The 14,273-nt window shown below is 43.0% G+C and overlaps 1 protein-coding gene across 1 annotated transcript in view; it reads left to right on the top strand.

Annotated features, from left to right (window-relative positions):
- Positions 1–14,273, top strand: part of COL22A1 (collagen type XXII alpha 1 chain) — a 227,599-nt gene that overhangs the window by 129,710 nt on the left and 83,616 nt on the right. Inside the window, exons 18-23 of the mRNA XM_032134095.1 lie at positions 1,977–2,030; positions 3,277–3,330; positions 6,664–6,699; positions 8,514–8,543; positions 9,431–9,484; positions 10,393–10,446. Of these exons, the coding sequence (XP_031989986.1) occupies positions 1,977–2,030; positions 3,277–3,330; positions 6,664–6,699; positions 8,514–8,543; positions 9,431–9,484; positions 10,393–10,446 (282 nt within the window). The remainder of the gene's footprint in view (positions 1–1,976; positions 2,031–3,276; positions 3,331–6,663; positions 6,700–8,513; positions 8,544–9,430; positions 9,485–10,392; positions 10,447–14,273) is intronic.

The following is a 14,273-nucleotide window of genomic DNA, read 5'->3' as shown; positions in this document are numbered from 1 at the left end:
AAGAAACAGCAGAAAAACAGTAGTTTTCAAATGGAATTTTTTGTATTTGCTTGTATAAAAAATACACTTGCCTTTCCCAGCCCCCACTGATAGCAGTAAGAACATCGACACTTTTCTGTTTTGGCAGCTAAACCAGCATGTGTGAAGTACTCATTGCTGCAGTGTATTGATGTTAAAAATTCTCCTGGGAACGGACTGCACATTTTGTCAGCAATATACCAGGCTGTTGCTTGCTGAAAGTCTTAGATTCAGGATATTTGTAGTTCAGTCAGTGCAAAGGAAAACATTAATGTGGAAACTATCACCTCCAAAGCAAGTGGATCTGGGTGTCTGACACTGGTTTTCAGCTGCTTTCTGTAGGATATGGGTCCCTCTAATTTCATTCCTTGAATACATAATTTGAAATAACATTTATGTTAGAAGATTGATTGACTTTCTAAGGAGGAAAAATAAACAGTGATTAGCAAACCTATTTCTGACTTGCCGAATCAATGTAGTTTACAAAGGAGCTAGTTAAATCCAGTGCTGTGTGGGTTTGCAGGTAATAACAGTGGTCTAAAAGGATTTAAGATATATAAAAACATTTAAAAAGTAGCATAAAACTATTAGTTTTCTGTCACTGTTTCTACTTGTACAATTTGTTTTTACATACACATTCATATTAACATTGGCACTGTGTGTGTGTGTTTGATAGTTTATATTCAACTATGGGTGCAGCATCCAAACAAAATCTGTGTTTCACTTTACAGGGATTTAAGGATTTTAAAGAGCACAAGAAAGTCCCTGTTTCTAAGAGTTTTTAAACTAAAGAGGTTGGAATGGTCAAAGGCCACAATCAGTAGGAGAAAAGTGAAGTTCAGCACAAGTATGTAATTGATCCAGTTATCTCTATCAAGAACCTTGATTATAAAATATGAAATATGTTGAGCTTGAATATGGAAGAACAGTAGAGATCAGGGTCAGAATTCAAAATTATCGTGTAAATACAATCCCCCAAAGCAGAAGATGACATTGAGAAGGGGCACTGCAGGATGTTTCATACACATAGGACAACAAATTGCAGTTATGGATTGGGAACAACTGATCAAGGAGCTGTCTTGTGGAAGGTGGGTTGGTGTAAAGTAAACATTCTCCTGGGATTTAAACAGAAGAATAGTCTACAAAACGTGAAAACATATTTCTGCTCAAAGTTAGGCTTGCTGTGTTGAGTTTCATGCACCCAGCTACAATGAAGATGTGGAAAAATTGGACATTGCACAAAGGGGTGCAACAAAAATGATCAGAGGACTGACAAACATGGCCATGAAGAAAAGCTGAAAGTATTATGGTTGTTTAGTCTAGAGAAATTTGAAGTGGGAGTTTTGTAAATCTTCAAATACTTAACAGGTCATTGTAAAGATGAAAGAAACAGTTCCCTCTGTGGGGGGTTAAGGAAGGACTTACTAGTCTGGAAGTGCAGCAATAAAAAAGAGTCAGGTTTAGGTACAGGGGAAAGAACCCATATCTTCAGGTAATAAAGTAGTGAAATCAATTGCATATGGACTTTGTGGACTGTCCAGCTCTGGAGACATACAGGAACAGATTAATTTTGCCCCCAGGTTACAGAAAGGAAAGGTGAAAAATAAAAGATTTTTCTTTACTGACTAAAACTGACCTATTGGTGGATTGCTTCATTATTTTTTAAGAGCTGATCTGGGCTGACATTCTTCTGGAGCCCATTGTCCAGTTTACACGAACCCACCTCAGCAGGCAGAGGAAGGATGCCAACATGGAAAACTAGCACACCACTGCTTGTGGTTGCAGCAACTTTTCATGGTACAGATGTGGGAACTTTTGCCATTTTCTCTATGGGGCTGGCTGGAATTTCTCTCCTTATTCATTACTCTTGGAGCAGATAACATGGACATGCCCTTCAGGGCAGTGACCTAAACACCACAGATTTGAATTATAGTGGTTCTTTCTCTTTTTTTTTCCAGGGAGAGAGAGGCCTGGATGGGTTCCCTGGAAAGCCAGGTGTGGAGGGGAAACAGGTATGTGGCAAATGCTCAGTAACATGAAGTGTTTCTTTGGAACGAGTGGAAGTTGACTCTAAAACTGATACTTATCCTTGGTGGCTGCTGAACCATGACAGTACCCAAACATGTCCCTATTCTGAGGATCTTTGATGGCACCATTTTATTTTTTTGTTTGGTTGGTTTTAGAATTAAACTAGAATGCAATATACACTTACAGGAAATGCCAGTCCTTTAAACGTGATAAGTTAAATGTTTGTCTTAATTTTCATTAAATACATAAGAAAGCACTCATAAAAATTCAGTTGTTTAAGCCCACAACAGGAAAGGAAGAGAACTGGATTTAATATATTGGGTTTGTTTGCAATAAAAAAGGCTTGGAACTATTTACATTTTTAAAACAAAAAGAAAACAGAAAATGGCCTAGAAGATCAGTACATTTCTGCTGATCAGACACACAATGCTTTGTCTAAAACCGCTATCTGTAGATTCTGCAAGACTGTTTTCATTACCCAGAGAATGATACTTAATGAGAGGCATCCTTTCCTTCCAAGGACCTTCTGGTCTAAATAGCAAAGAACAGAGTGAGAAGCAGAGGCCATAAGTTATTTGCCAAAAGCCATGAAGCTAATCATTGCCACCCTTGAGCCTGAAGCCTCCGGGGTGCAGCATCTGCATCCTGTTCTATCCTTCAGTCACAGCTTACTTTGTACCAAGAAGTATGTATCTAGTTAGTGTTTATCACTATCCTTGTAAGATGGACATGTTTTTCAGTGTTACAAAAGGATAAGGAACTGGTTTATACTTGTAGCAAACATAGATGAAGTAGGAAATTGCAGAGGGACATGAAGATGAATCTTGTTTGTTTACTACTTCAAAGGAACAATTTCTCCAAGTGAAACCCTGTTGCAGAAGTTTAGTTATCTGAAGCATTTCTTCCTTTTTCATGTCTAGACACTTAGAAGGGCGTAAATCTTCGTGCCTGCATTTTATACTAAATTTTGTGTTTGACACCGATATACTCACTGAACTGCAATTCTTCTGAACCAGCTGAAATTGGATTGGTGTTATTGTGGTTGCTGTGGCATCTCCATTGTTATTCTTTTTCCTCTCTGTACAGCAGAGTCAAAGTAGCCTCATGTGTTCTATTAGTTCCTCCCCACTGCAATAGGATATCACTGTTTGTGCTGCCAATACCTGCAGCCTTATGTTTCTCCTGCACTTTAGAAACAAAGAGTTTTCTCTCAATTTTACCTCTTTATAGGGCCCTCCTGGCAGCCCCGGCCCCCCTGGTGCTAGTGGGACCAAAGGAGAAAAGGTGAGTTGGAATGGGATGCACAGAGTGGATTTAGAAACACATTTGTTAATTCTTCTTTGGGCCCTCAGTGCTGGAAGTCAGGGCTGTTGGACTAATATTTATTTCATTTGTGTATAACAGAAGTTTAGATACATTTAAATGTTTCACTTTTCTGACATGGCTTCAGTCTGAAATGGGTGTGAGTGTTGTGTCTGATTCCTCTGCTCTTAGTTTAATGCTCATAGTGGGAGTAGAAAGAAATACTGTAGTTTGGGTCAAAAAATACTTCTCATCTAAGAAATGTGGGTAGAGATGTCAATATGCTTGTGTAGAAGCTGTTTTTCTGACCCAGGAGATGTAGAATTGACTCAGAAAGTGACAACAAAATGACTCTGAGCCTCCTACCTGCAAAATAATTATTCACTGCTCTCAGCAGCAATTTTGACCTTGTTATTTTACAGAGTCGTAGAGTATTCAGGGAAGCATTATGTTTCCCTCTCTGTTAGAGACGATGTTATGGTTTTGGTATTTCTGACATAGCTCTTTGGCGTGAGTGGAAAGGCATGGCCAGTTCTGTATTTCTTTATCTCCTCTGGATTAAGTAAGTGACCCTTATCCAAGAATGCAGAGATGGGAAGCAATTACTTCTATTCTCTTCCTGGAGTAGTCATCAGCCTTGAGTTCGTAGCACTTCATCCAGCTGTCCCCTCTGCCACCTTCTGTGCAATTCTACAAGGCAGTGCTGTAATCCATCCTCAGCCGGCTCTCCCTGCCCAGGATGCCTTTCTTTTGTCTTGGGCGTGTCGGGCTGGGGCTGGCAGCAGGACCTACCTTTGGCAGGTGGTTGCCTCAGCGTGAGCAGTCATCCTTGGGGATCGTCCTGGTGCTGGCAGTGGGGCTCACTCCTCCAGCTGCCTACTGAGGCAGCTGAAAGAGAAGAGCCGGCGCAGAGCCCGCCGGGCCGTCTTGACGAAGGAGCGCCATCGCCGTGGGGCCGGGGGCCGCGGGACAGTGGCCATGCCAGCGGGGGGAGAAGGGCCACTGCGTGCCAGGGGCTGGGCAGGCAGCGGGCAAGCTCCTGCCGGCGCCCCATCGCGGCAGGGCTTTGCCTGGGGAGGGGCAGACAGTGTGACACCCATGCCCAAGAAGGGCCGGAGGGAGGACGAGGGGAACTGCAGGCCTGTCAGCCTGACCTCGGGGCCCGGCAGGGTTCTGGAGCAGATCGTCGTCAGTGGGATCGCACGGCCCATAGAGGGGAACCGAGGGATCAGACCCAGCCAGCGTGGGTTTAGGAAAGGCAGGTCCTGCCTGAGCAATGTGTTGTCCTTTGATAAATGTGTGGCACACCTCAAGGCTGAGGGAAAAGCAGTGGATGGAGTCTCCCTGGACTTGAGCAAAGCCTTTGACTCCGTCTCCCACAGCACAGTCCTGGAAAAGCCGTCAGCCCAGGGCTTGGGCAGGTGCACTCTGCTGGCTTAAGAACTGTTGAGATGGCTGGGCTCAGGGAGTTGGGGAATGGTGTCACATCCAGTTGGCGTCTGGTCAGTAGCGGTGTCCCCTGGGCCCAGTCCTTTTCAGTTTCTTTCCTGCTGATGTAGCCAAGGGCATTGAGCGTACCCTCAGTAGTAAATTTGTGATGACACCAAGGTGGGTGGGGGTGTCGATGCCCTGCAGGGTAGGAAGGCTCTGCAGGGGGATGTGGACAGGCTGGCTGGATGGTGTGAGACCAGCGGGATGAGATTCAAGAAGAGCAAGGCCTGGGTCCTGCCCACGTGTCCCAACAAGGCCCTGCAATGCTCCAGGCTGGGGGCAGAGTGGCTGGAAAGCTGCCCAGCAGGAAAGGCCCTGGAGGTGCTGGCCAACAGAGGCTGAATGTGAGGCTGCGTGTGCCCAGCTGGGCAAGGAGGCCGGTGGCCTCCTGGCATTCTGTGTCAGCAATAGTGTGGCCAGCAGGACCAGGGTGGTGATTGTCCCTCTGTGCTGGGCACTGGGGAGAAGTTCTGCATTTGGTTCTGGGCTCCTCATGACAAGAAAGAGATTGAGGTGCCAGAGCATTTCCAGAGAAGGGCAGTGCAGTTGATGAAGGATCTAGAGTGTAAGTCCTATGAAGAGTGTCTTTGGGAGCTGGGTGTATTTATTCTGGAGAAAAGGAGGCTCAGGGGGGACCTTACTGCTCTTTACAACTCCCTGGCAAGTGGTTGTCGCCGGGTTGGGATCTGTCTCTACTTGCAGGCAACCAGCAACAGGACAAGAGAAAATGACCTCAAACTATGCCAGGGAACATTCAGGTTGGACATCACGAGTAATTTGTTCACTGAAAGGTTTGTCAGGCATTGGAAGGTTCTGCCTAGGGACATGGTACAGTCACCATCCCTGGAGATGTTCAAGGAACTACTGGACGTGGCACTCAGTGCTGTGGTCTTGTTGCTGTGGTGGTGTTCAGTCAAAGGTTGGACTCAATGACCTTGGAGGTCTTTCCAACCTTAATGTTTCAGTGATTCGGTCGTCAAGGTCCCTTCAAACCAAAACCATTCTATGAAGCTCTGGATAAATAACACATAGTAATTGAACTTAAGAGAAAGAAATGTGAAAAATATGCTGGGTCATTCAGAGACCTACATGAGTAATGAATAAATAGAGTGTGGAAGGAAGCTATGTGATAAATTAAACACCAGTCTGTGCCTAAAGTAAAGGATATACCTTCTGTATAAACAGTCTTAAAGCATAATAAATGATGGACATCACTGAAGAAAAATGAACTGGAACAAATTGATAGCCTAGATGGCAATAAATCATGGAAAGAGGGTATAGCATCCTAGTGTCCTGCAAACACTATGGCATGATTCGCTCTATAAAATGACTTGGGGAAAATGGTACCATTTTTCACTTTTTTTGCAAAGTTATTTTGGTCACTAATGAACAAAAGCATTTTGACCTCCTAAATATCCATCTTGTTGGGGGTCTGTTAGGGATTTACACATCAAGCAGTTTGTTTATGTGGTAAGTGTACAGAGCAAATACAAGACTTTTTGAAGCCCAAATCTGATGCTATTGTGCATCCAAGTGCATCATTCATTTTAAGTCACTGAATGTCATTAAAATTAATGTAAAATCATCACAGTAACACAGACTACAACCAGTTCCTGTATGCATTCATCTGCAGAGCAGAGCAAACAGAGTTAATTGAGGTTGTGTGTCCAGATCTATTAATTATGGGATCGTATTGAAAATAAGAATGTACAACAACAGTTGGAAAACATGCTCAGGATGTTGATTTTGTTTTGCACTGTGTCATATATTATGCCATGTTGTGTTCTGTGTGTGTTTTTTCATTTCTTTTATGTTTTCTTGCAGGGTGAACCAGGACTTCCAGGATTGCCTGGCACTTTAGTAAGAATTTTTTTTTAGATTTCCCAAACTTTGTAGGCACTATTGCATGAGAAGAGAAAGTTGAAGTGCAGGGTGGGAGGATCTCACTGAGAGATTGTTCTTAAATACTTTTGGTTTGCTCTTTTTTTTAAAGAAGTTTTAAAAAGTGAAGACCTTTGAAGAAGACATGTGACAGGTTCCAATGAGGAGATGCTCTGCCACAATTTTGGGGGATTGTGAAGTGTGAAGATCAGGACTTGAGGCAATGAAAGCATTGCATCAAGTGCATCAAACAGAGCAATACTGTGACAGGAGACTGTGTGGTTTCTGACAGTTGATTCCAAGTGGCCTTTGGTACACAGAGCCTGTGAAAGTTATAAACGCAAATGAAATTTCAGTATTGAGTAGCTGAGTGTCTTTGACACAGACTGAGAGAGTTGGGGCAGGAGAAGAAAAAGGCAGTTTCTGATTAGAGGGAATGATCTTTCCTTGGCTTATGTCTGAAATAGTCCTGGTGGAATGTAAGACAGCTAGGACTTGATGTGCTGAAATCAAGAAAGCACTGATGAAAAAATTAAACAGAGAAAACAGAAGAGTGGGGTTTATCTTTCCCATGGCACTAAATTAACATCCTTTGTGCATCCCTCTGCCTTCAGCTTTAGGGACCGAGTCTGGAGAGCTGGCCAGAGTAATGACACATACACCGATACGATTTGAGCATCGTTCTCCCTTTATTGTTCAGCTATGCTGACTTATATCTGCTTTTGCAAAGATTCACACCCAGTCCCTCTAGACAGCCTCTAATCAGCGGGGGAGACGACCAGTGTATAACTTGCCAAGGACTTTCAGGGCTGCCTGCAGCCAGGTGCTTTCCAGGCTTGCTTGCAGCCAGGGGCCTGTTCAGGGGTTTTTCCTCAGCAACCCTGGGTTGTCCAGTCTTTCCAGGGGTATCATATGCCCCTCTTCCACAAGGAATCCCTCTACAGTCCGCAGTGCCTTCACTGACGCCAGAGACATCTCTGGTTGGGATGTAAGCATGTCCAGAGACTAGTATTGTCTGTATGAAGAGGTCATCTCCAAGTGAATGGAGAAAGATTTACCACTAAGTATGCAGAAGAGATGTCTAGAACTGAGTTCAGTACAGGCAGGTAACAAATCAGTTAGGGTGTATCCCTTTTACTTTCCAAAAAAATAGGATTAAAATAGGAAACAGTACTCTTCAACTAAAGACAAGAATGAGAGGCTCCCTGGTAATCATGGGGAAGTCAGCAGGCAATTCCCTTACTCAGAATGTGGTAGAAAGTAAAGGAATTAGAAAAAGAAAACTATGAAAAAACACCCTATTTGGGTAAGAACATTTTGTTGTCCTGCTTAAATGTAATATTAATGATGGGACAGTAGTTACCAAGAAATTTTGAAAGATGTGTATAACATCTGAAAATGAGCCTAACAGGTGGGGCATATCCCAAGCCAGTCTGCTTGTTATGTGATGCCTTCTGCATTCAATAGAACTTTGTAATTTAGAATAAAACAAGATCTGGGGAATTTACTAACTTGTTTATATGATGAGATAATGAATTAAGTTCGTACTGTTTATACAGCCACCCAAATCACTTCACAGGTAACTGTGTGAGCAAACCTTGTGTCAGTCTGAGCTCTTTAAATAGAAAGCATCCCCCAGCATGCAACAGGATTTGAGGAGCTGTAGGAGTTATCATGAAACTTGAAGGAACCTCAAGGGGAGAAAAATACCCTGTGGGGGCCCATATTTGGCCTTCTGTTTCTGCCTTGTATTTACTCTTTCCATCCTTTATGACTCTGCATTTCTATTGCAGGTGCATACTGAAGGCCTAAAAGGAGAGGAAGTAAGAGAGACTCAATATCTCTTCTTTCATTGCAAGGATATTTTAATGTAATTCTGTTGCCTGTTAGGTTAGATTTCTCTTTAGAATGGTACTTTAAAGGGAAGGTGGATGGAAGCATTATCAGGCCATCAAGGAATAAATTTTCCTGTTCACAGTGGAGAAAATAACCAAGAAAAGAAAAAGAGCAATGTCCTTCTCATATGCAGTGAATCTTACATGAATGAGAAGTACAAATTGTGGAGTCAGCTATGCAATTATTTAAGGACAGCAGTGTGTTAACATTAATGTTAAACTGTATTTGATTTTTATGCCTAGTTTCTCTCTGAACCCGGGCACTCAAATCGGGGGGACATATCCATTGTGTCAGTCTGTTAGTCCTATGTATAAAAATATATATATATTTAAATTTTGATTTTGTGTTGGTAGATGTGCAATTTGCATTTAGCTGTTACTTAATGTAATGGAATACATCATATAAATGATGATTTAAAGCCCTTCACTGCTCTGCAGGCTTGGGGGAAATGCTGGTGGAAGCTGCTTATGCAAAAATTGCTCTTCTCCACCACCAAACCCCAACACAGAGTATTGTAGTGGAATATCCAGGATATCCCAGTGTTTTGGACCTTTGAAAATCAGAGAGCCAGATATGGATAAGTGCCTGCTGAGTGTGGGTGGATCATTCTGTCTGCAGTCTAGTGAGTGCTGATAATTCGAGTAGCCAGAGATTAAGGAGAAAACCAGCTGGTCTCTGCATTGGTTCTTCAGGACTTGTGGGGAAGGGGGTGGTATAGGTCCTGTAAAGACAGACAACATGTCTAATGTGCCCATGCACATTTTTGTAAAGATACTTTAACACTTTTTAAAAAAAAACCCAAACATTCCTGTAGGGAAAGCCTGGGCCACGAGGACCACAAGGCCAGCCTGGACTTCCTGGACCTCCAGTAAGTTGTTTCTCTCACTGCTTGCAATTTCAGAAGCTGAAACTCAGGCTGGAGTGAGGCATATGAAAGTCTTATACATTATTCAGGCTATAAAATATTTAAACAGTGCCCACAGCCTGCAGTTTTCTTCATTGCTGAGAGGAGGTGTTGTGCTGTGGACGGCCTGTCTGAACACAGGGAGGTGACAACCAGGACATGGGCAGACTTTGCCTCAAGGCTGTTGTCATGCAGAACCTGATTGGCTGTTTCCAATGTCCTGAAGAGCTGTATGGGCATTCAGCACATCTCAGAGAGGCACTGACTGATAACTTTTGAGCTGTCATGTCATGAAGGTCAGGGAATAGTTGCAGTCAAAGGGGTTGGCATTATGCCACAAGGTCATGGCTGAAATATTTTGTGGATGAAAACTAGGAATTGGGTATGTGTGTTTATATTTCAACACAATTTTTGAAAGTTTGTACATGCCCGCATTCTTACTTCTGACTTAAATTGTAGCCTTTTCTAGTTATATTTTATGACCCAGCTCTGCAGGATGTCTCAGTTCAGACTGTCACTGCTGCCTCATTTGCAAACACTCCGTGTTTCTTCTCTTTTGAATTGCTTGTTGTGTTTCACTGTTGATTGGCTTTTGTAAAACTGATGGCATTATGAAGATGTGTTACTTAGGTAAATCTGGTTTGAATAATGTAATTTAAATATAGTTGTGTGCTCTGTATTTAATCAGGGCATTGTCACTTTTCTCTATCTTGTTTACTCATTCTCTTCTGCTCACAGGACAACATAATTATCAGGTAAGAGTTGTCTGGGTACCCATGCAGTAATGGTAGCACAAAACAGATAGGAAATTGTTATATAGTTCACTAGTTTTTCTTATTCTGTTAACTTTCTAAATCTTTTCATTTTTAAAGGGACATCCTGGTCTGGAAGGCAAGCCTGGAGTCCCTGGTTTGCCAGGTCAAAGGGTGAGTTGCTTTTTTATTTAATCTGAGTCTCAAAAGGCTCAGGACAGCTTTGTTCAATAAGGTTTGCTACTTTCACCCACCTTACATGTACTTTTCTACTTATATAAGAATCCTGAGGCCCAGATCCTTTCCTATACTCCTTATTTATGGTGCAGGAACTTTCAGTACCTCTTGGAGTCGACAGGTTGAATGCAGGGCAGGTTCTTTCTTGCTATGTGCTCTCCTTACTGCCAAGGGGATTCTTGATATGACTGAGTGTGCAGAACCACTACAAATGGAGTCTGTTTGAAATTCCAGAGAAATTTTGTTGTCCTGGAAGTCAAATGAGTGTAAAGATTCTTGCAGTCCTTTTTGTTTTCTTTTCTGTTTGGTCTGTACTCAAAAAGAGGGCTCCCAAAAGTGGTAGCTGGTGTACCATTCTCTGCCAGGAGCTTAGTTTTCCTGTGTATGAAAAAATGTTGGATTTTCTCTGACATGGAATTATGTCTCAAATATTTGAGTACTACTAAAAGGTAAATTTCATGCTGGGCCTGATGTTATTACACTCATACTCTGAACCTGCCTTTCCTTGCTTCAACCTGTTCTTACGAAGAACATTTCACTGGACAACATAGACTCATACAATATCCTGATTTGGAAAGGACCCACAAGAATCATTGGGTCCAACTCCTGGCTCTGCACAGGACACCCCAAGAATCCCACCATGTTCCTGAGAGCACTGTCCAAACACTTCTTGAACTCTGTCAGGCTTGGTCCTGTGACCACTTCCCAGGGGAGCCTGTTCCAGTGCTCAGCCACACTCTGGGTGAAAAACTTTTTCCTGATATCCAACCTAAACCCTCCCCCATTCAGCTTTATGTTGTTACCTCAAGTCCTGTCACTATCACCTGAGAGAAGAGATCTGTACCTGCCCCTCCTATTCCTCTCTCAAGGAAGTTGTAACTGCAGTGAGGTCACCCCTCTGTCTCCTCCAGGCAGAACAGACCAAAGGTCCTCAGCCACTCCTCATAAGGCCATTCTCTTTGCCCTCCTTTGGACACTCTCTAATTGCTTTATATCTCTCTTATATTGTGGCACCCAAAACTGCCCCCACGACTCGAGGTGAGGCTGTCCCAGTGCAGAGCAGAGTGGAACAATCCCCTCTCTTGCCTGGCTGGTAATGCTGTGTCTGATGCCCCCCAGGACAGGGTTGTCCCTCCTGGCTGCCAGGCTACTGCTGACCCATATTCAGCTTTCCATTGACCATGACCCCCAGGTCCTTCCCACAGCTGCTTTCCAGCCTCTCATTCCCCAGTCTGTTCATACATCCACTGTTTCCCCATCCCAGGTGCAGAATCTGGCCCTTGCCCTTGTGGAACTTGGCACAGTTGGTGATTGCCCAGTCCATTTTTCAAGGTCTTTCTGCAGGGTCTCTCTGCCCTCAAGGGAGTCAACAAATAGGAGTGGAAGTGAGATACCTGCTTAGCCTTTTTGGAGGCAGTCACTTGGGTCTCAGTACTGCTATTTCAGTACTTTTTTAAGTAATCACAGAGACTTGATGATAGCTCACTCCTTAAAGGAGAACATGGAGTTTGCCTGCAGTGCTTTGAGTCAGCACCAGTGCTGTTATCAGCCTGTGTGAGAACCTGTGAGCATAGGAGGGTGATGAGCAAACAACAGTACAGGGAAGAAATACACACCTTGCTAAGAGGTTTTCTAGAGACTGTCCATTGGATTGCATGCTATTAAATTTAGCTGTAAGCCTGACTTTTAGGAATCTTCTCCTTGGGAAGATAGTGCATGCAGCCTTTAGTCAATGCCTCAGTGGAAAAGGGCATTTACTTACTTTCTTGTAATTTCTCAGTTCTTAGAAAATATCACTTTAGAAAATAGCTCTGCAGTGCTTTACTCAAAAGTTGGTAAATTAGGAATTACCCTGGTTTTAAAGCCTGCTGTGAAACATTGGTTCTTGAATAAGATTAATAGAGCATATTAGCTGGGTAAAGGACAGTGATCTGTCAGGATCTGCAACAGGACGGAAAATGCTCCTGTTAATGATCATTTGACTATAGATGTCATTTGATCTGTTCTGTCTTTGAATTTTTCCCTAGACTCTGTTGTGTCTAGCTAGTTAGACTTCTCCTAAAGGTCTTTATTAGTCACCAGGCATCTTAGATGAATAGATATATTTTTTAATTAAAGGCCATTATTCAATGACTGAATACATGAGATGAATCAAAGTCCTGGGCTTGGTGGATCTCCACAGATCCTGTCTGGGGGCAGGAGGTAACAATTTCATCCTGAACCAAGCAATTGGGTTGTGTTCATTTTACTAGTCAGAAGTTCCTGGCACTGGAGGTCTGCATTTTGACAACGATACCCTCACATTAGGAGCACACCGTGTGAAAAAAAATGCTTTGCTGTTCTCATGTGACCTGTAAGACCTTTGAGTGACAGACAATACTGTCCTCAATTTATTAAAACTGCCTGAAGAAGGAGAAATCTGAGAGCCTGGTTTCACTTTTATGGTGGTTTTGTGGTTGTTTTTCCTCTTTCTGTCCTTTTTCTTCTGTCAAAATGAAGAGAACTGAAGTGCTTTGGTTCTGCTCTTACATCTTTGATACCTGATCTACTGAAATATTTGTTGGAAATAAAACCAATTTTTTTTTCTTAATAGACGCAAAAGGTGCAGACATATGACATGCTCCTGGAAAGCACACAGATCTGTGGCCAGTACAGACTAAACATAGGGTTCTTCTGAAGTGTACTCAGTAACTTGGATTTCAAGAATTTGCCTCTTTTTTAAATGTTACAAATTCATTCAAGTGATTGAAATCTCAGAAAGAGACCAAGAGAAAACATTTATCCTACAGCAGTACTTCCCACACAGGCATGAAGTAGGAGCTATCGAGACCATTTTGAGTTTGTTGTGCTGGACTGCAGCTTAGTTTTATAAAGTTGTGTTGATAAAATCTTTCCAAGATACAAGGTACAATCAATACATAGCAAAAAAATAATACAGCATTCTCATAGGGTAGTAAGAATAATCTTATGAAAAGAAAATTAATGGAAATGTATTTATAATATAGTAGCATTTATTGAATGTCCTACTCCAAGTAAGTCAGGAAGATAAGTAATAATAATAATAATAAAACTAAAACTGGGAACTCCTGGGTTCAGGGTACACCTATGTGCCTGGTAACAAATCTGCCTCTGTTCCTGGGACCAAGCCTCAGAGAAAAACCCCAGCATCTCTCTTATGAGGAAAAGCTGAGGGAGCTGGGCCTGTTCAGCCTGGAGAAGTGATGGCTGAGAGGGGACCTCATCCCTGTCTGTCAGTGTCTGCAGGGAGGGCTCAGAGCATGGACCAGGCTCTGCTCCTGGTGCCCAGCAATGGGACAAGAAGAACGGGCAGGAACTGATGCACAAGAAGTTCCACCTGAACACAAGGCAGCACTTCTTTCCTGTGCAGTGACTGAGTGCTGAACGGATTGTCCAGAAAGGCTGTGGAGTCTCCCTCACTGGAGATATTCCAGAACTGTCTGGACACAATTCTGTGCCTGTGCCCTGGGATGACCCTGCTGGAGCAGGGAGGTTTGACCAGATGACCCACTGTGGTCCCTTCCAGCCTGACTGTGATTCCATGATTCGGTGATTCTCTGTTCTGGCTTCAATGTTGTAACTCTGGAAGTAGCCACCTTGACGTGTAGCTCCCACATGGATAGGAAGCTGGAGGTTGCTCATCTCCCATGTCTGGCCCCACACACCACATCCTGTGTGCTTTATTAATAAGATTATTTATTTATTTGAGTTTTTTAACAGTGTCCTTTGCATAGTCACCTTGGCAG

Source organism: Corvus moneduloides, chromosome 1, assembly GCF_009650955.1.
Source record: "Corvus moneduloides isolate bCorMon1 chromosome 1, bCorMon1.pri, whole genome shotgun sequence".
Lineage (NCBI taxonomy): Eukaryota > Metazoa > Chordata > Aves > Passeriformes > Corvidae > Corvus > Corvus moneduloides.
This window is presented reverse-complemented; position numbering and strand designations above follow the sequence as displayed.